Source organism: Stenella coeruleoalba (assembly GCF_951394435.1).
Source record: "Stenella coeruleoalba genome assembly, chromosome: 13".
Taxonomy (NCBI): Eukaryota; Metazoa; Chordata; class Mammalia; order Artiodactyla; family Delphinidae; genus Stenella; species Stenella coeruleoalba.
This window is the reverse complement of record NC_137159.1, coordinates 60,793,302-60,815,228: the sequence shown is the minus strand read 5'-3', so window position 1 is coordinate 60,815,228 and position 21,927 is coordinate 60,793,302. Positions and strand designations below refer to the sequence as shown.

Below are 21,927 nucleotides of genomic sequence, written 5' to 3'. Positions count from 1 at the left end.
TGGATGGTTGATCTTTGGCTGATGCTTCTTTAAGAAGGCTTTGTTGACACTGCTCTCCCGTCACACCACAGCTAAGTTTATTCAGGTGTTACTTTCCCGCCCACAACACTCCTCACTACTATAATAACTCCTGATTTTCTTATTTGACTCTTTCACAGGATGTGTCCCTACACCATTGTCCTCAAAACTTGCTCTCAAAATGTCTGCCCTTGACCCAGACCACAGGTATGGGCTTGAAATTGGGTCAAGCTCTTAATTTAGGAGTCAGCAAACTTGCAGGCAAAATGGTCTCTGTCTCAGGTACTCAGTTCTGCCATTTAAGCGTGAAAGCAGCCACCACCTAAATGAAGGAGCATGTCTGTAATTCTAATAAACTTCATTTACAAAATAGGTGGCAAGTTGGATTTGGCCTGTGGGCTATAGTTTGCCCATTCCTGCCTCAATCTCATCACCCAGAAAATCTTTACTTTTCTTTCCATCCCAGCCAAGAATATTATCTCCTCCCAAAATTACCAAAAACCCCTGTGCAAATTGCTGACATCATACCAATTCTCTGTAGTTTGCTAAAAGTCCCAGGGGCAATGGAGCACATGTTGAAATAGAACTCCTTTCCCAGACCTACTTAGAGCTTTTATTGTCAGCAGCATATCTCAGGTTCCATCTACACAGGGGTCTTTATGATCAGCAGGCCCTTATTAAGATAAATTACTCTGAAAAAACAAGTTTCAAAGGTCAATCTCAAAGTAAGTACTTACAGTTTTGTTGGTAAGTAGGCTGCAGTGTCATCTTTATTTCTGATGATGTCATTACATTTATCAAGTGTTTGAAAAACAGTGAAAGTATCTCCAATGCTATAAAGGGCTGCAAGATTTTTAGCTAACAATTTTCGCGTAGGTGGTCCAGGTGAACTACTTATTAATCCAGTTAATTGTTCAACAAGTTTTTTCTGTTTTTCCTTTACATCAGTCTGTTATAAAAAAATAAAGATCATCAGTTTTTTTCTTATACATAATTTTGTTATCTTTTAGTGAAAATTTAAAAATACTTAACAGTTAAGGCACTCTAATAATTAAAATCTATATTACTTTAGGTATAAAACCATAAATGAGAATTTTCAAGATAAGGAAGAGTTCAGTAAAAAAATGAACCGTTCTTTCCTAGATTAAATATTCTCCTCATTCTCCTCCAATTCCACAAAGTTAGCTGCCAATAAAAGTGACTACTCTATATCCAAAAAGTTTCCATGCTGACTTATTAAAAATTAAAACCAACAGTCAGTCAAAGGATGTAAAATATTGGGTGTATGGACAATTGACATCTTAGAACTCAGCTAGGGTCCCCTGTAAAAGCAAAGTCAGTAGTTCATAGAGTTATAGGTCAGTAAAGGAAACCAAAAGAAACTCTGAAGAGCTCTAGGCAACAGAAGAAATATTCAGATCTACTCGTAATCAATGCTGGGAATTCATCCATCCATTAAAGAAATACTTACTGTACACTTATATGCCATGCACTATTCTAGGTACTGGGGTGCAAATGCAAGAGTGATTACAATAGACAGTCTCTGCCCTCATGAAATTTACATTCTAATGGGGAGAAACAGAGTTTACCAAATAAACAAATGAATACTGTGAGTTCTTCCTGTTTTATACAGATTAGTAAGAAAAAGGCATCTCTGAAAAGAAGTGAAGATGTGAGTTATGCAGATATCTGGGAGAAGAACATTCCAGGCAGGCAACAAGTACAAGGGCCTTGAGGTGGGAGCATACTCAGCATGCTTGAGGACAGCAAGAAGCCAGTGTGGCCGGAGCAAAATAAGACAGAGGAAGTAGCAGGAGATGAAGTCAGAATGATAGAAGGGAGCAGGTCATGCAATGCCTCATACACCATTGTAAGAACTTTGTATTTTATTCTCAGTGAGAGTCTGAGGCAGAGGAGGGACACGATTAAATGCTTTAACAGGGTCTTTCTGACTATTGAGCTGAGGATACTCTACAAGGTACATGGCTGGAAGCACGGTGAGCACTTAAGAAGTTGTGGCAATAATCCGACAAGAAATGAGGGTGGTAACAATGGAAATAATGCGAAGTAACTGAATTCTGGATATATTTAGGGGAGAGAACCAATATGATTTGCTGATGAATATGATGTGGAGTTTGAGAAAAAGAAGGAAGTGAAGAATGGCTCTAAGATTTATGACCTGAGCAACCAGAAGGATTATACGGTCATTTCCTGAGATAGAAAGCACTGGGGCAAGGATAGGTTTGAGACAGTGAAATCAAGAACTTAGTTTTAAATATGTTAACTTTGAGATGCTGTTTAGATATTCAAGAGAAAGAGGTGGAGTAGCTAGTTGGATATCCGGTAATCATTACTACATAGATGGCAGTAAAAATCATGAGATTAGATGATATCACTGAAGGATTAAGATGGGTTTTTTTAAAAAAATAAAAATAAAAAAAGAGTGCCCAGGACTGAGAAAGAGCCAGCAAAAGAGAATGAGGAATAACTAGTGAAGCAGGAGTAGAATTAAAAGCAAATAGTGTCTTGGGAACCACAAATAGGAAAAACTTCACACCAACTGTGCATCAACAGTAATGATAACAATTTATTTTTTAATTTGGGTGAAGGGTGTACAGATGTTCATATTATTATGCTTCATAATTTGGATATACTTTTTATATACTCTTTTGTATTTTTCAATTTCACAACAAAAAAAGATATTTTGTGCTTTAAGATAGAGGATCAGCTATGTCAAAAACTGCTGATGGCTCCATTAAAACAGAATACTGACTGTGGTTTGGGCAATACAAGATCTGTTTCAGTGTAATGGAGGCAACAAATACCCAGCTGGAGTGGGTTTAAGAGAAAACAGAAACTTCTAGTTAAAGACTGTAAATGAATCCATGCATTAACTCTGTCTCTCCAGAAACTAAAAGTATACTAAAGGGCAACCAAAAAAAAAGCACCAATATAAAAGGGCAAAGAAAACAGAAAAAGAATCAATGCAAAATATAGAAGCCAGGTATCCTCAATATGGAAAGTTAAGAAGAGCCCCAACTTCCAACAGAGGACTCCTGAAAAGCTCATGTTTGTTCGTTGTTGCTCTTGTTTTGAGGCCCCAAATGCTTATGGAAGAGACAGTAAAGTTGTGCCTAGAAATGGAAGGAATGGTTGAGAGTCTATTTAAGAAGCTGTAAGACTCCCACATCTCTCTCCTCCATCCTGAACTCAGTGAGCTCGGGCACAACTGTGGGCTGGGAAAACTGCACTGAAAACAGGGGGATTAAGTAAAAGTTTAGACACTGAATGTTGAAGTCCCCAGCCTTCTCCCCCAAATCCTAGAACCTAGGCAGCTAGTCATGTACCCTAGGACACTAGAGTAAAAAAGTCTCTTACAGGGAATGACTAGCTCAGAAAAACCTAAAGGGGTTCCTCAAAGAATTGGACTAGTCTATGGCGAAGCACACTTCACCCTGACTAGAAAACTTTTACTACTCACTCTAAAATTTGAGCAGACTGCCAAATTTTCCTCAGATGTTTGAAGAAAGCATCTAATTTTAAAGACAGAAAATAAACACACAAATAATGAAAAGTAACTTGGGTGAAAAGATTGTGAAGGAAGAAGGAAAAAGAAAGAAAAGCCTATTATTAACTCTTCAGAGAGACAAGTGAAGATACTGGAATTGCTACACAGCACTGAGGGACCACTTGATGTTGGAGATAATGAATTTAAAGTGACAGCAGTCAGGGCTTCCCTGGTGGCACAGTGGTTAAGAATCTGCCTGCCAAGGCAGGGGACACAGGTTCAAGCCCTGGTCCGGGAAGACCCCACGTGCCGCGGAGCAACTAAGCCCGTGCACCACAACTACTGAGCCTTGCTCTAGAGCCCGCGAGCCACAACCACTGAGCCCGAGTGCCACAACTACTGAGCCTGAGCTCTAGAGCTCGTGTGTCACAACTACTGAGCCCGTGTGCCACAACTACTGAAGCCCGTGCACCTAGAACCCATGCTCTGCAACAAGAGAAGCCACCGCAATGAGAAGCCCGTGCAAGACCCAACGCAACCAAAAATAAAAATTAAAAATAAATAAAAAGAAGTGACAGCAGTCATATAATCATGTTTTTCTCCACTCACATTCAGATGTCCAGGTAGAAACATAAAGTCTCTATCCAGGCAATAAGCTGGATTTAAACGCGGTTTGGGTTTTGCCACAGGATAGAAAAGGACAGACAAATTCTTACTACAGTACAGTGTAATATTCTCAAGTTCCACAAATGACCTACAATCTCCAAAACATAATGTGTTTTCTTACAAATCATGTACACATAATAGTCTTTATATATGTTAACCCAGCTAGAAAAAAAAGTAATACCATACCTTGTTGGCAGCAACCAAGACTTTATCAAGAAATCGCAACCATTCAAAGATAAAAACTGGTCTCTTCGCTTCAGTGATTTGAGCCAAAGCGTCTTCATTCAGCAATAAACTGTGGGCTAACTCCATTACTGAAGTTTTAATTTCACACCTTAAATAAACAATTTTAAAATACTTGTAAGAACTTGTTAATATTAAAAGTCAAACTTAACAAATGTAATCACTAAGAAATGAAAAATAAGGCTTTACTTCTCATTTCATTTGGAGGAAACTTACATAACTTCCTTGAGGCAAAACCTGAGAACCTAATTTTAAAGGATAAGGGTGCAAACAAAAACAAAGGAAAGTCATGCTTGGTGAGGAAGAATGAAGAATGGGTTCAACGGAAAATTAAGATAAATATTGCAAATAAGGCATTATTCCAGAAGGAAAATGCCTAGCAAAATACGTCATTAACCCATTCCATAAACGGGAAAACTGAAGCACCGAGATCAAACACCAGCCGGGCCTGACAACCCATCCTCCTTTTTCCTCTTCCACTGCTCGGTGCACAGCACCCTTCCGCTTCCCCTGCTGCACCTGCCCCAGGAGGAGGTCAAAACGTCCCAGCAGACAGATCCCACACTGGAAGGCTCCGAGAGTCTTCCTACGGAGATGAGGTGGCGGCGGGAGGCCAGGTCCCCGCGGCCGAAGCTTCAGCTACAACGCCGGGCGGTCCAGGAACGCAGCTGGCAGAGGCCGCGCGCACTGCAGGTCCGGGTAAACCGGCTATCTGGAGGAAGGCAGCGCAGCGCCGGGCCCGAGGCCGTCTCAGGCCTCGGCCGGGTCACCCGGTCTGTCAACCCCAGGAGGCGGCGACTCGGAACCAAGTCCGGCGCCTGAAAAGGGCAAATGTTCATTACGAACTCGAATTCCGTCCCCAGACCTCTGACAACCTAGTGGGGGCCTTGGCGTGTGTGCGTGTATGTGTGTCAACGTGCACGCTACGGTGGCGGACGGGTCGGCCTTACCTCCTAGTCTGGCAAAGGTAGACGAGCTGAGCTCCGCGTCTAGAAGAAGCCGCCAAGGGACCCGGATGCCCCGCCTCCCACACTTCTCCCAGCCGGAAGCGCGAGGAGAGCGCGTGCGCGGAAGGCTGATCCTGCGCAAGCGCACTTAACCACGTCCGCCTGGCCCCGCCTGCCTCCGATTTCCAATTGACACTGGCCGCGGAAACTCAGGTGGGAGCGAAGGCCCAGAGGTCCCGCGCAGGTTGGTGAGCGTCTGCGCAGCGCTAGCTTTCGCGAGCTGGCCTGGGGAGAGTACAGCTGCCAGGTAAGGAGCTGTGGGCGCCTGGTGAAATGATGAAGGGCGGTGATCTGTGCACTGGCTGTGACTACCCATCACACCATCACCAATATTCCCACCCGTGAGTGGTCGCGTCTGTGGCACGCTTGCACCTGGGAGGGGCGCGACAGAGAAGGGATCAGCGGCCCCTGAGAGGAGTGTTTGGGTCTGACGCGCTTCTTGTCACCTTTCTACTGTACATCCAACTACTTAGTCCATCTCTCCACTTGGATGTGTAATGGGACTCTCAGTACATGTGAAGCAGCACTCTTATTGCCACCTCCCTGTCCACTATCTGCCAAAAAACAAAACAAAAACAAAACCTGATGCTGCAGTCTAACCGCTCTCAAAAACTGGTAACTCCATTCTTCCAGGTATTCAGACCAAAAGCCTTTTAGTAATCCTTGACATCGATCTTTCCCACACCGCCGCCAATCCAGCAGCAAATCCCGTTACCTCTATCTTCAGAATATACCCAGAATCCGACCATTTCTCACCACTTACACTGCTGTCACTGTGATCCAAGCCACCGTCATTCTGCCAGGATTATCACCTTGTGAAGTTTATCCTTATCCTTACGGGAACAGATGATGCTAAAGTATAGTGTACCTATAAAAAGGGGGTTTAAAAAACCTGTAACGCCTCTGCATAGCACTTTAGAGCTAAGTAGTTCCCTTAAAAATAATCGAATCCTATTTGCAGTAGAAAGAGCTCTGAGACCTGGATTTTTTGTGGTGTTGAGCAAGTCATTTAGCCATACTGAGTCTTAATTAAAGCAGGACTAACTGTCCGTACCTTACAGAGTTGTTAATGGTAATTAAATGGGATAAAAATGTTTGATACACTCGGTAGGTGCTAGATCATTATGTATAAAAATACTGTTATTACAAATGAAGAATCTGAGGTTTAGAGACAGTGGGTGAATTACCACAAGTGCTGGATATAATCTTACATACTTTTAACTTATTGTATTATAATAAAAGGAAAATTAGGCAAAACTAAGCTGTAATGTTTAAGGATGCATGTGTGGGTGATGAAACCATAAGGAAAAGGAAGTGACTGGAAGGGGTGTGATAGGGTAGGGGACAGGGAGGGCTTCTGGGGGGCTGACAAGGTTCTATCTGCTGATATGGGTGATGATTTCTATTATCTTTTGCTGTAGAACAAATTATTCTAAAGTTTAGCAACTTGAAATAACTATAATCATTTATTATCTCACAGTTTCTGTGGGTCAGGAGTTTGTTAGTGGTTTAACTTAGCTTGGAATTTAAGAAGTTGTAATGGGGACTTCCCTGGTGGTCCAGTGGTTAAGACTCTGTGCTTCCAGTGCAGGGGGCGTGGGTTCGATCCCTGCTTGGGGAACTAAGCTCCCACATGCTGCACCACGCAGCCAAAAAGTAATAAATAATCAAAACATTAAAATTAAAAAAAGAAGTTGTAAGGAAGATGCCAGCCCACAGTGAGCATCTGAAGGCTTGACTGGGGCTGGAGGATCCATTTCCAAGGTGACTCACTCATGTCACTCCCAAGTTTGTGCTTGTTGTCAACAGGAGGCCTCAGTTCCTCCTGCGTGGACTTCTCCATAGATCTGCTTAAATATCCTTACTATATAACAGCTGACTTCCTTCAGAGAGAGTGATCTAACTAACTTCAGAGTTAGAGTGATCTAAGAGCTGTAGTGTCTTTTGTGACCAAGAAGTCACACTCCACCATTTCTTCAATATTCTGTTGGTTACATAAGTCAACCCATTCACTGTGGAAGGATGTTGAAAACCAAGAGGTAAAAATCACTGGGGGCCATCTTGGAGGCTACCACATGCTTACAAGAGTGTTTGCCTCATAAAAATGCACTAAGCTACACATTTATTTTATGCAGTTTTCTGTATTGATAGATTTACAAGAAGATTTTTAAAAAAGAAGACATGGCAACACAGGAAGAAAGTATTCCGTTACTACAAAATCAGAAATATAATTAAAGACCCTTCTTATCCTCATCATAGCTAAACACTGAGGATTTATGATGTTTGGGACACAGTGGTAGGCAGAGGGTATACAGGGGACTTATCTTTGTGGTTTACAGCCTAGTTGGGAAGATATACATTAAAAATATAAAAACCAGTACAGTAATACTGTTTTCATCCAATGTAATTGTCCAGACTCTTGGTTACAGTTGACAGAACCCCTGTTCAAACAAGCTTAAATAATGAGGAAACTTATCAGCCTATGTAGCTGGGAAGAATGGGAGGTCATAGCATTAAAGAAAGAGCTGCAGGAATCAGGGCCTTGAGAACTAGGGTTGGAGACTCATTGCCTTTAGGCCTGTCTCTATCTGGCTTCATTCTGCAGAACAGGATCTCTTCGAATGACCAAGAAGATGGCCATCCACAGCCCAGCTTCACATACTTCCAGTTTAGAAACCCCAACAAAGAGAGCTTCTTTTCCCTGCGATCCATATATTCGTATCATTAGGGAAAGAGATGCTTACTTGCCCTGTTTAGGTCATCCCCTCGCCTTTGCTAGGACATAAGGTACTATAACTGGCCATCTTGTGCCCAAGAGAGTATATGGTACTAAGATTGCCACCTTCCACTAGAACCACAAGGAGGGCAGAAGGCCGGGTTTCCAAAGGGAAGGATGGTGAGCAGGCCAAAACAGCATATGTGCACTGCAACAAGTGACTCCACTTTTGTATCCAGGAACTGGACCAGCAGCATTGACAGCACCTGGGCGCCTGTTAGAAATGCAGGACCTCAAGCTCCAGCTCAGAATCAGACTCTGCATTTTAAGAAGATCCCAGGGCAATTCATATACACAGTAAAGTTTGAAGTGTACTTTATAATTACATGATTTTAACTACTTCGAATAGAAACTGTCCTCAAAAGTGTTTCCACATAAGTGAAGTGTTAACTATATCAAGTTACAAATGAATAGCTTGAACATAAAGTGCTGTGGAGAGAGGCCTAAAGTGGTCAGGACAGGCTTTTGTGAAGGAGGGTAGCCTAGGCCTAGGAGGAGGGAACTGTCTGTGGTGTGTTCAGAGGGCAATGAGAGAGACCATGTGGCGTGACTAATGAGTCCTAGAGGAGAGTCAGAGGTCAGATTATGAAGGATCTCTCTGGCTACCATGTGAAAATGATGGTTCCTCCACTGCCCACAGGGTAAAGTTTACAAAGGATTTGAAACTGGCAAGTAACATGTCCTGACATGTTTTTAAAAAACCACTCTGGAGAGGTTCTAGAGGATGGGTTGGAGGAGGAGAGGCCAAAGGCAATGAGACCAATTAGGAAGCAGTTGTAATAGTTCAGGTGAGAAACAAATGCCTGAACGAAAGCAGTGGTCACAACTATAGGAAAAAATGCCTATGGGGGATAATACGGAGGAAGAGTTGACAGAGGTTTATAAGAGGTCAGGAAGGGGGAGATTGTGGTGACGTTAATTTGGAAATACAGGGATGAAGGAGGTCTTGGGAGGGGGAGGAGAATGAGTTGTTTGGATTATTGAGTTTAACAGCTCCACCCAGAAGGATGTCAAAAGGACACTTGAATATGGAGTAGAGCTCTAGAGAAAGGTCATGGCTGGGAATGCATACAGGTTTATTTCCATTTTGGTAAACTGAAAATTAGTAATCGTTACTTTATCCTATTTGATTTGTAGATGGTTTTGCCATATGAAGCTGAAAATGGCAGAAGAGGAGGACTATATGTCTGATTCCTTCATTAATGTCCAGTAAGTAAATATGCACACTCCATGAAATGATATGTGTAAGACATTAGTGGAGATTTTCAGCAATGCCATTGATTTTATATATTTTTATTTTTTATAAATTTATTTATTTAATTTATTTATTTTTGGCTGCGTTGGGTCTTTGCTGCTGCGCAGCCCCCTTCCAGCTGCAGTAAGCAGGGGCCACTACTCGCCGCAGTTTGTGGGCCTCTCACTGCCGTGGCCTCTCCCGTTTCGGGGCACGGGCTCCAGGTGAGTGGGGTTCAGTAGTTGTGGCATGCAAGCTCCAGAGCACAGGCCCAGCAGCTGTGGTGCACAGGCCCAGTCGCTCCGTGGCATGTGGGATCCAACCGGACCAGGGCTCAAACCCATGTCCCCTGCATTGGCAGGCGGACTCCCAACCACTGCGCCACCAGGGAAGCCCTAAGCAATGCCACTGATTTTAAAGGTGAGGTTGGAAGTTAGTCTTATTGCTTCATGGAAATACTTCCTACATGTCTATAGTACAAAGATACTAGAAATCTCTTCTTCCTTTTTAATGCTAGGTGTTTTTTTCCTGCCCTTGATTCTTTTTATTCCCCTTTTCCAAGGATATTTACTGTTTTACTTCATTTCATCTCATCGCGTCTTAATACCTGCTGTCCAGCTTTGCTTTTTATTATAGCCAACCTCTTAGAAAAATTAGTTTGAACCTACTATTTCTAATTTCTTCAACTCTGTACTTTTAGTTTCTTACAATATGGTACCAGCCTTCATCATTTTAACTAACACAGCCATTCTCAAAGGACATTGGTTATGTTCTAACAAAGATGCTCCTAGAGGTAGCACTGAAATATTAAGTAGTGTCAAGTGAGTAAGTGGCAAAGCTATGAGAAACTTGCATGTACTGGTCCAAAATAACCTTTTCCCTCATTCTTCAGAGAAGATATCAGACCAGGCTTGCCAATGCTGAGGCAAATCCGAGAAGCCCATCGAAAAGAAGAAAAGCAACAGGAAGCTAATTTGAAAAATAAGCGGAAGAGTTTAAAAGAAGAAGAACAAGAGAGACGTGACATTGGACTGAAGAATGCACTAGGCTGTGAAAACAAAGGGTTTGCTTTGCTCCAGAAGATGGGATATAAAAGTGGTCAGGCCCTTGGCAAAAGTGGTGAGTCACAGCCAGAAATAAACAGCTGTAATTTATTGATGAGTACCAGTGATGACTCTTTAATCTCTGTCCCTCTACACAGAAATTGAAACAACTTAAGCTTCCTAGGCTCTTACTGTTGCTGGCAAGCTTATGGAGAGCTTCCATCTTCCCACATCCACTTTAGACATGTGCCATCAAGAGCTGCTTATCTGCCCAGCTCGGCCTCAAAGGCGCTAACAAGTGGGATGGACGAGGCTTACAATGGAGGCAGCAGCTAAGAATGGTGACAAGAGAAGGGTTAAGAAGTACAGTGGCCCAAAGGACAGTGAAGCAACATCGAAGATGATGGCAGGACTCTGCCCTGCTTGCTCTGTACCTGTGGCAGCTGCCTGAGTGACCCCTCAGCTGGAGAAGCTCAGTTCTCACCTCTCTTTTAGGAATGAGATTGCTTATTAAGAGATAGAGGCCATATACGTATAGTAGCTTCTGTAAGCTGTTTATCTCCTCTCCTCTCCTTTATTGTCATTGCTTTGACCTTCACCTCGCAAGGCTTTGCTCTCTCTTGTGGCTCCCACCCTCCTGGATATATATCAGTGTTTTTACTTCTTAAAATCCTTCCTACCTTGAGGTGGCGTTGCAGGCTGTGGATCAGCCTTATCGAGGACTAAGTATTTGAAGGCAAGGGTGGTAGTTGATTGTAGAGTATTGATGTTCAGTTACAGTTTTGAGTATCATTGAAACTGAAGGGGATAAGTATAGAACATTATAAAGTTGCATACTGCACCTGCCTGAAGTTTGAGGAAGAATTTCTAAAGTAGTTTGTGTTTTGTTCTCTATTTTTTTTTTTTAGGAGACGGTATTGTTGAACCAATTCCTCTTAATGTCAAAACAGGTATGTAATTATTTTTGAGGCTATTTACCAGTAATAACAACTTACACTTAAATTTAGCACATATATTTGCTTAATAAATACTTTTTTATGGTGGTACTGTTACAGTTCTTATCATAAGACACCCTCAGTAAAATGTTTCTCAGTTAAATTTCTAGACCTTTTAAACTAAAAATACAAGTAAGTTTTAGTCAGTATAAAATAAAATTTTAATCATAAAAATAGGGGAAAAAGTGTTGTAACCATTAACAACACAAAGCTATTTTTGTCCACTGAGTGTCCTAAAAGTATCCTGAGACAGATGTATCCATTAAATGTTTTTCTTAATACTTTGGACAAATTAAAGAGAAAAAATATATACTTTATTTGTTCAGCATATTTATATGTAAGTATGACAGTTGATACTGTTTTCCCAATTTGAAAAAAATGTGTATAGTATTACCATCTTATTAGATCAGACCAATGATCTTTGTAAAAATCAAATTATGTGTTTGGGTTAAAAAAAATCTCTAGTGTTTTCTCCCATCCTTCTTATCAAATGATTTTGAGTGACTGTACTCAAATTAGAATTGCATTTAATCTGTAAGTATTTAGGGAATTCCCTGGCAGTCCAACAGTTAGGACTTGGCGCTTTCACTGCCTAGGGCTCGGGTTCAATCCCTGGTTGGGGAACTAGGAACCCACAAGCCGCAAGGTGTGGCCAGAAAAAGAAATTTTAAGTTGTCATGTTTTGAAATATAAAGTCAGTACATTTCTCATCAGTGTTTCCTGTTTGAGCAGGAAAAAGTGGCATTGGTCATGAGGCATTACTAAAACGGAAAGCAGAGGAAAAATTGGAAAGCTACAGAAGAAAGATTCACATGAAAAAAGAAGTTGAAGAAAGAGCTGCAGAACAGTTTCGGTATTTTAGCAGTTTATAGTTTCACCTTTTCTTTATTGTGGTATGTTTTCTGGTACTTGGACATATAAAATGGATGAAGAGAGCACAGACCTCTAGTGTACTATTTTTTTCTTTGAATCAGAATGCGACTTAAAAATAAGCAAGATGAAATGAAGCTAGAAGGAGATCTTAGAAGAAGCCAGAGAGCCTGTCAACAGTTGGATACTCAGAAGGTAAGCCTTTTACCTGCTTTCAGTTTGGTAAAGTGTTTTGGCACCCAGTGTGATTTGCTGTGTATTTTTATTGTTAAAAAGAGAGAGAGAAAGAGAGAACTCCAAGCCTGGTGTATCTACCCACTAAAGCTTTCATTTAAGATGCATTATTGATCTATGATAACTGATACTCATAATAATGACTTGTTCTCTGCAGGAACCTGAGTAGTCTGAATTATCCTCTATGGGTAAATTACCATTTTTACACTTAACTGTTCTCCACTTATTTGAATATTGATTACTCAGGGCTATTATGTGTGGAAATTCTGTTCACCAGGATATTCGGTTAACCAGAATAGCCTATTTTCAGTCCATATCCAATACCATATGTGTCTCTAACTAGTAAAATCATGGTAGACTACTATCTAGTTCAGATTTGAATGGTTCTTAAAATTCAATTTTTGATTTGATTTCATTTCTTTTTTATTTTGATGGTTCAATTACCATCAAAATAAAATAACTTCATTTAAAGTCTCAAAAATGGAGGGCTTTGGACTTCCCTGGTGGTGCAGTGGTTAAGAATCCACCTGCCAATGCAGGGGACACGGGTTCGAGCCCTGGTCCGGGAAGATCCCACATGCCGCAGAGCAACTAAGCCCGTGCTCCACAACTACTGAGCCTGTGCTCTACAGCCCATGAGCCACAACCACTGAGCCTGTGTGCTACAACTACTGAAGCCTGCACGCTCTAGGGCCCGTGCTCCACAACAAAGAGAAGCCACCGCAATGAGAAGCCCGCGCACCACAATGAAGAGTAGCCCCCGCTTGCCACTAGAGAAAGCCCGCCTGCAGCAACAAAGACCCAACACAGCCATAAATAAATAGATAGATAGATAGATAGATAGATAAAAGTGGGGGGCTTCCCTGGTGGCACAGTGGTTAAGAATCCACCTGCCAATGCAGGGGACACGGGTTCGAGCCCTGGTCTGGGAAGACCAACATGCCGCAGAGCAACTAAGCCCATGCACCGCAACTACTGAGCCTGTGCTCTGCAGCCTGCGAGCCACAACTACTGAGCCCACATGCCACAACTACTGAAGCCTGCGTGCCTAGAGTCCGTGCTCCTCAACAAGAGAAGCCACTGGAATGAGAAGCCCACGCACCACAATGAAGAGTAGCCCCGCTCGCCGCAACTAGAGAAAGCCCGCCCGCAGCAACGAAGACCCAACGCAGCCAAAATAAATAAATTTATTTATTTATTTTAAAAATAAATAAATAAAATAAAATAAAGTCTCAAAAATGGGGACTTCCGTGGTGGTGCAATGAATAAGAATCTGCCTGCCATTGCAGGGGACATGGGTTCAATCCCTGGTCCGGGAAGATTCCACATGCTGCAGAGCAACTAAGCCCGTGCGCCACAATTACTAAGCCTGTGCTCGAGAGCCCGTGAGCCACAACTACTGAAGCCTGCGTGCCTAGAGCCCGTGCTCCTCAACAAGAGAAGCCACCGCAGTGAGAAGCGCTCGCACCGCAATGAAGAGTAGCCCCTGCTCGCCGCAACTAGAGAAAGCCCACTCGCAGCAACGAAGACCCAATGCAGCCAAAAAAATAAATAAATTTTTTTAAAAAAGAATAAAAAAGTTTCCTTCAATTAAAAACAAAAGTCTCAAAAATGTTTGTAAAATTCCCTTCATATGTAAATAGATTGCTGGAAGCAATCTCTCTTTTCTCTATTTCCATAGGACATTATTTTGAATATGTGTTGTGATACTTAAGATTTCCTCATTGATATGTATCATTTTATGCCCATTAAGCTACTTATACCCATAGCTTCTTTTCCCTACTAGATTGTCAGCACCTGGGAGGCAGTATTCTAACTGGGTTTTGCATCCCCATAGTTCATAGTGCTTTACTCTTAAAGCAGCACTCAGTAAATATTTAATTGAGAGAATGAATTCATGTTGACAGGAGCATACTTGTGATAAGAGTTATGTTTAGCTGTGTTTAATTGGGAATAATTCTACATTTTCAGAATATTCAGGTTCCCAGGGAGGCATGGTACTGGTTGAGGCTTGAAGAGGAAACCGAAGAAGAGGAAGAGGAAGAAAAAGAACAAGATGAAGATGAATATAAGAGTGAAGACTTAAGTGTATGTGTTGGGACCAGTTCCGTAAGCCGCGCTGTCTCAGCCTTGGCACGATTAACATTTTGAACTGGGCAGTTGTTTGTTGTCAGGGGCCGTTCTGTGCATTGTGAGATATCTGAGAGCATCTGTGGCCTCCACCCACCAGATGTCCATTGCACTTCCCCCTTGTGACAACGGAAAACGTCTTCAGACATTACTACATTTTCCCCCGAGGGGAAAAAATCACCCCTTGAGAACCACTGCATTACAGGTTTATTTCATGAACCCCAGAGCAAAACTTAATATAATTTTCCCCGTTAGCTTCAGTCTACCCTCTCACCTCAGTTTTAGTTTGGATGATGGATTAGCCGCAAATGTAACTTATGTTAATTTCTACCTTGTTTCCTGCTGAACTCCTGGAAGTGATTCTGAGTACCTCCCTCCCCCACCCACAAACAAAACCAAGCAAAAAAACACAATTCAAAGGAAGTAGAGATTATTCAAGAAAAGAATACACATTTCTATGGTTACTTTGTATAAAAGAGTATGTAGGAGACGTTCACAATTTGAAAACCATATGTTCCACTTAACTGGGAGACCATTGATGAGAACTTTAGTGGTAGAGAGAGACAGTTTCAGCCAGATTTGTTGAAAGTAGAAGGGGTCTTTAAAGGATGCTTATTCTAATAGAGCCAGCCAAGATCTATTGTTGAAATGTTAACAAGGGGTCTCTGTTGTGTCTGACAGATGTGAAAATAGGGTAACTGGTAAACTGGGACATGTTCTAATATATTCTGCCCTTGACACCTCTCCTAACTGGTTGAGCGTGTAGTAGAAGATTTAGGGCCTTAGGGTAATTCAGCATGATCTGAGAGACCCGAAAACCAAGATTCTGTTCAATGTGAACTATTAATATGCTTGTATCCTATATCTAGGTACTGGAAAAATTACAAATATTGACTAGTTATTTAAGAGAAGAACATCTGTATTGTATTTGGTGTGGAACAGCCTATGAAGGTAAGAAGATACTTTATACTTTTTAAAAATATTGAGTACAAACACAAAACATTGATTTTAGCTTTGATTTTTTTATGAAAGTCACATTTCCCATAGACAATGGAAATTTTTTTATTCCCTCCAAATGGCCATGTTGGATGAATGCTTTAAAGAAATAGTGGACAGAGAAATAATTGAGGGTTGATTAAAGGTGCTTTTAACTTTTCAGAAACTGAATGTGCAGAAGGGAATTTTTCAGTCTTCTATTTCAAAAGAAATAGAGTTTTTAATCACTTGAGGATGTTGAATTTTTTTCATGCTTTATTTTTCATGACTCTTCAGCTACCTGAAAAATAAATTTTTAGAACTAATTTTTTTGTATTTAGGTAGAATACTATCCCTGAACCATAAAAATCAGAATGTTGAAATCCACTCCATTGTTTCTTCATTGTAAGGAAAGAAGTGGTTTAAAATGTGTCAAATGTCTTAACAGACACAAGTGCTTTCTCTTCTAACACACTTGCCCAAGTCAGCTTTGCTAACTTGAATTTAAGGACTTTGTACATGAGAGGTGAAGAATTTTGAGTTATTGTTGTATCTTTTCCTGGTTTGTTTAGCAGAGTAAGAAGCAAACACAGCTACAAAATACATGTCATGTTGAAATAATTTTCTAGAATAGTATACTATGCAATTTGTATTAATTGTTCCTTTTCCTCACATAAATTACAGATAAAGAAGACCTGTCTTCAAATTGCCCAGGACCAACTTCTGCAGATCATGACTAAGATTATTCTCAATAAAGTAGAAGCTTGGCAAATGTTATTGTTTCCTAAAGATAGACAGTTGAGCAGTTAGAATTTCCAAATTTTTGATACCAGTAAAGAAAGAGGGCCTTTATATGTTTCATTGTTTTTATACATTATAAGTACTTTGTACTATATAATTGTTCACTGGCTTCAAAAACATAATGGAAAGCCATTTCAGAACACAAGTATTATAGACATGGGCAATTACAATTTATGACTCTTTTGTGACATTTATGGGATTTAAGGACACCAACTCTCTTATTCACTTTGCAACAAATTGAGAAATAAGACATAGGAGTTAGAGATCAAAATATCAGCTTTATTATCAATGAAATAAAGAGCTAGTTGACTTGTTCTCCAGTCATGCTCCCTGCCAGATCTCCCTGGTTAGAGAGAACTGCCGACCTTGCCTCAGAGGGACAGAGCCCATCTTTGCATTAGGAGACCATTAGCTTTCAAGGTGAGAGAACCAACCCCTCAGGGGTGGGGCCATACATGCTCAGTTCCTTTTCCCAAAATCACTCATCAGATGAGACACCTCTCTGTTGAGACGGAATGAATACAGGTTCACAGAGCTTGTTCCCACACTTCTCTCTTCCAAGGAGCAAGAAGTTCCCTTCATGCAAGCATGAGAAGGAGGGGAAAAGTATTCCCCTCAATAAGAGTAATGTCAGAGGCAAGGATCCATTAATAGTACTTAATTCTAATCAGTTTTAGAAACAAAGTAGTTATGATATTCCGTAAAATCGTTGAGTTTTCATAGCAATGTGTATATCCATTATAAGTGAACAATTGCCCATTTTGGCTAAAGAAACAATAATTAGGAGTAACCTTAAATATCAGGTGATCCAACTTCTTAATCCCTTTGACAACATTCCTAGCAGGTGGTAATCCAACCTCTGCCTTTATTCCTCCAGCCACAGAGAGCTCACTGCCTTAAAATGGACCGTTGCATTGCTGGGTAGCTCTAAGTCATTTTAAAAGTTATTTTTCTGTCTTAAGCTGAATTCTGCTTCCCTATAATTTAACCAGATATAGCTAAAGACATACCATGTGGCACATCTCTAGAGAGCTCCATCTAAGTTTGGGCATCAAAATCATGAACTTTTTTAAAGTTCACAAGCTCAGGTGCCACCCTTAGTGACTTGATTCAGCTAGTCTAGGATAGTTTCTGGATATCTATTTATTTTAAAGTTCTAAGAATGTGTCTGATTATCACCTGTGGATGAGAACTAGTGCTCTAGGTTAAACTAGAGCATGACTGTTCTTCGGATCAAGTTGTGACCTCATCTGTACAATTTTACAGCTCACCTTTCAGTAGCATTGAGCAAGAGATCAGCCTCTTTTTATTATAAACAGCATACCTGACAACATAGCAGAAGCTAACCTACACTTGCCCAAATTAAGATAATCAATGGTATGAGTTGTATTAGCCTCTGACCTAATTTGACCTAGTTCACTTGTTCTAAAGTCTAACTTGGGGAGCTTTAAAAAACATGATATTACAAAGGTCCCACCTCCAGAGATTCTGATGTAATTGGTCACTGTGGCCTGTGTATCACTACCCTTGATTCTAAAATGCAGCAGAGGGACTTCCTGGTGGCGCAGTGGATAAGACTCCACACTCCCAATACAGGGGCCCGGGGTTAGAGCCCTGGACAGGGAACTAGATAACACACACATGCCGCAACTGAGAGTTCACATGCCACAACTAAGGAGGCTGCCTGCCTCAACTAAGACCCCATGCAATCAAATAAATAAATAAATAAATAAAATGCAGCAGAGCTTGAAAACGTAGTTAACTTCTGGGCCTCAGTTCTTCATCTAGAAACTGAATTATGAGTTTTATGACTATAAATACATATATAAAATATTGGAGCTTATATAGTTGGATAAAACTGATAGTTACTTTTTCCATTTAAAAAAATCGTAACATTGTATTAACAGCTAAAACAAAGTATATCTTCTTCTTGGAATTATAGTCACATCCTTTCCTGTCATTTCAGCCAACAAACCAACATTCATTTGGACAGACCCAACGCCATGTGGATAATTTCAGGCAGAATGGAGTTAGGAACTGGCTTCCTTTTCTCCTCTTACTGACTGTAGGGCAACCTGCCCAGTGGCCTAGAGTATTTTGAATATGTCTGTGAACAAATATGCTGTGAATGTAGGAATAACCTTGATGGAACCCATAAGTCCACCAGAGTTGTGGTCTGCATTTCCAGGCCAGAGGCCAGAAATTTACTTGTTGTCATTTACTTTTGTTTATATTGTACTATGTTTATTTTCAGAGTCCTATCTAGAATTTCTAAAATGTTTCATTTTCCTACTTATAAACCCAAAATACTGGAGCTTTTAAAATTCAAAATAAATAGACTTTAATATACTAAATTGGTTTATCATACCCACCTTTACTTTGTTATTTATCAACATTTAACTGTTGAAATTTTACAGTGAACATTATTATTATTTAGTATTAGACACATTTTGCAGGATCAAGTATATGAAATTCTTAACACTTTTATTCCCTACTAATTCAAAAGCACTTATAGAGTTCCTGCTTAAATGCAGGGTAATACACTTGCTGCCTTGGGGCAAATCAAAATGAGAGAGCCTGTCCCTGCTTTCCAGAAATTTACAAGGAGGGAAACACCCATGCAGGAATAACTGAGCTCCAAAGCAAACTGGTAGGTACAATGCTGAAGAACTAAATAACTGAAGTATTAGGGAGAAGTTTCATTCCGAGTGGGAGATGGTAGAACACTATGGTAGCAGCACTGAATTTGGGCTTTCAGCATAACTTTGATATGCAGTTATGAGGAAGGCGTTACAATATGACCCAGCATTCCCACTCTTAAGTTATACCCAAGAGAAATGGAACCGTGTCCAGATAAAACTCATACACCAATATTCATTGCAACATTATTCATACTAGCCAGAAAGTAGAAACCTAAATGTCCATCAGCTGATGAATAGGTGAATTAAATGTGATATATCCATATAACTGAATATCATTTGGCAATAAAAGGGAAAGGAATTTCCATCCATGCTATACCACAGATGAAAACATACTAAGTGAAAAAGACCACATACTGTATGATTCCATTTACACAAAATGTCCAGAATAGGCAAGTCTATGGAGATAGAAAGTAGATTAGTGGTTGCCTAGAGTTGGAGGAAGATGAGGAATGGCTGCTAATGGGTACAGGGTTTCTTTTTGGAGTGACAAAAATGTTTAAAAATTGATTGTGGTGATGGTTGCACAACTCTGAATATACTAAACACCATTGAACTGTATACTTTAAATGGGGTGAATTTTATGGTATGTGAATTATGTCTCAATAAAGCTGTTACTTAAAAAAAAGATTGAAGGGAATTTCAGGTAGAAACCATAGCCGAGCGCCACTGAGCACAAAAGCCTATTGAGGTGACCCTGAGCAGACCTGTGTGGCTGGGGCCTATTCAGGTACTGCTGAATGTGAGATGCAGAACGGGAGACCCCAGAGGAGCACAGCCCTGCCAACACTTTGAAACCCATTTCAGACTTCAGGCCTCCTGAACTGTAAGAGAATAAATGTGTGTCACTTTCAGTCATCAGTTTTGTGGTCACTGGTTACAGCAGCCCTAGAAAACCAATACAGGTCTCAATCAAACTGACCCCTCAAGAGCCACACATATTTGAGAGATATCTGATTTGCCTCAGAGTTTCACCCATTACACGGTTTTTAGTCAGAGTGTAAGCCAACAGTGGGGCCTCTGTACATCTATCAACTGTAGTCCCTGCATCTGTGACCATCCTGAGGACATGTCGTGACTGGGAGAGCTCACGGTCACAGACGTAGGGAGTGGACTGACATGATATAAAGAGTAAATATCTAAATGGAGGTGTCTGCTGTGCTTTTGTTTCTGAGCCCTCTCCTCTATGTAATCTCTCCCTGGGCAATCCCTTGGATTCAAAGTTAAGCATCAGGGCTTACCTCCAGATAACATACACATCTCTTCTGTGTATGATTCCAGTTCATCCCTTCTCTCAAGTTCCTCTCCTGCATTTCCTAGAGTCTGCTCTTCACCCTCCCCTGAATTTATGGCAGTACCTCCAACTTGGCATCTCCAAATGAGATCTAGTGTTTTACCGCCCAAATCTGCTCCCCCTCACCTTGTTGACATGTGAAAAGCAGCCCCACTATTGGCTTAAATTCTAACTAAAAACTGTGTGAGACAAAATATCTCTGAAATATGCATGGCTCTTTGACGGGGTTAATTTGATTGAGATTTGTACCTTCTTTAATGGCATCATACTCCTGGCACTCACCATCCAACCAACCTAGAGGTAATCTCTGATGCTTACATTTCCCTAAATCCTCACATCCAGTCAGTTGCCAGCTCCTCTTGGTTCTGTCCCCTCCCATTGTTCAGGCCCTCTTAGCCTCTCGGACTTCTGACCTTTCAAATATAGTCTTTTCCTGCTCCAACCCAGTCTGAACACTTTCAAAGTATAGGTTGGATCACACTCCTGCCTAAAAAAAAAAACCTCTTTGTCACCTTTGGACGTTACTGGGATGCCACTTCATTCTAAAAATTAATAAATATTTATCCCATCTGTCCCATTCAACTTTAGGGAAAGTTCTTCATAGAAGAATCACAGATGATAAATGTGAGAGGTTTGATAGAATCCAAAAATCACTATTTTGCAACCCCTAATGAAATAATGGATCCAGGCAATAATCATCAATGGCTGCTAACACCATTAGGTGAAAGATTGACAAGGAAGACTGATCATAGTAGATGACACCACCACAAGCCACCGACCAAACTTAAAATCACCGAAAGCAGAACAACCAGACATCATGTTCCTCCTGAAGTGAAGCAAAAGAAGGTATATAGTATCACCTAGGAGTATTCTCAGAAAAAAATTTCAGAACAGAATCAAATCAAGTTTCTAGATCTAACTAGACACCATGGGGATACCATCAGCCAAATCCTAAGTGAAGGAAATTCTGTAGGATATGTGACCTACTCCTTCCTCAAATAAATGGCAAGAGGAAAGAAGTTAAAAACGAGGTGGATGTTATAGAGTAAAAGAGACATACCAACTAAATGAAATGTTGGATCCTGACTTAAACAATCTACAGAAAGACATTTTTGAGATACGAAAACTCAGTACAGGCTGATTATTACATGATAGTTAAGAAAATCTTATTAATTTGTTGAGTGACAATGATGTGGTTTGGTTAAAATTAAAAAGATCTGTTAGAAATACATCTTTAAGTATTTACAAGTGAAATGATACGATGCCTGAAATTTAAAATCCTCCAGCAAAAGACATTTTTTAAAAGGAGGGGTAAATGAAACAGGAAAGACAGAATATTGATAGCTGTTGAAGCTGGGTAATGAGTACACAGAGTTTCATTATTCTAGTCTCTGTTTTTGTGTATGTTTTAACACAAAAACGTATTAAAATATG

At 40.7% G+C, this 21,927-nt stretch overlaps 2 protein-coding genes across 7 annotated transcripts in view; one reads left to right on the top strand and one right to left on the bottom strand.

Moving 5' to 3' along the window:
• HEATR5B (HEAT repeat containing 5B) overlaps positions 1–5,462 on the bottom strand; it is an 86,576-nt gene extending 81,114 nt beyond the window's left edge. For 2 of the 4 annotated variants that reach the window (XM_079940398.1, XM_079940401.1), the window contains exons 1-3: positions 4,652–4,833; positions 4,379–4,526; positions 756–967 (exon numbers count right to left, since the gene is read on the bottom strand). In XM_079940398.1, the coding sequence (XP_079796524.1) occupies positions 756–967; positions 4,379–4,526; positions 4,652–4,653 (362 nt within the window). In that variant the 5' untranslated portion in view covers positions 4,654–4,833. Of the gene's footprint in view, positions 1–755; positions 968–4,378; positions 4,527–4,651; positions 4,834–4,954; positions 5,327–5,385 lie in introns of those variants that run through there. The other 2 variants (XM_079940399.1, XM_079940400.1) reach the window with 2 other exon arrangements.
• A 110-nt stretch (positions 5,463–5,572) lies between these two features.
• GPATCH11 (G-patch domain containing 11) lies at positions 5,573–21,924 on the top strand. Of its 3 annotated transcripts, none has more exons than XM_079940250.1 (9): positions 5,573–5,689; positions 9,356–9,427; positions 10,345–10,571; positions 11,404–11,445; positions 12,223–12,343; positions 12,465–12,555; positions 14,566–14,682; positions 15,594–15,675; positions 16,384–21,911. In XM_079940250.1, exons 2-9 carry the CDS (start codon positions 9,369–9,371, stop codon positions 16,437–16,439), a joined length of 795 nt encoding a protein of 264 aa, XP_079796376.1. In that variant the 5' UTR covers positions 5,573–5,689; positions 9,356–9,368; the 3' UTR covers positions 16,440–21,911. The 3 variants fall into 3 exon arrangements, with proteins under 3 accessions (XP_079796376.1, XP_079796377.1, XP_079796375.1); XM_079940249.1 differs by lacking the exon at positions 5,573–5,689 and adding an exon at positions 7,355–8,515 and having other exon boundaries at positions 16,384–21,918; XM_079940251.1 differs by lacking the exon at positions 10,345–10,571 and having other exon boundaries at positions 5,615–5,689; positions 16,384–21,924.
• The last annotated feature ends 3 nt before the right edge of the window (positions 21,925–21,927 follow it).

Coding starts and splice junctions, on each gene's coding strand:
- GPATCH11 (XM_079940249.1), top strand. CDS start 8,442: ATGCAGGACCTCAAGCTCCAGCTCAGAATCAGACTCTGCATTTTAAGA. Junction 12,344..12,464: donor AGAGCTGCAGAACAGTTTCG/GTATTTTAGCAG, acceptor TCTTTGAATCAG/AATGCGACTTAAAAATAAGC. Junction 14,683..15,593: donor ATAAGAGTGAAGACTTAAGT/GTATGTGTTGGG, acceptor TCCTATATCTAG/GTACTGGAAAAATTACAAAT.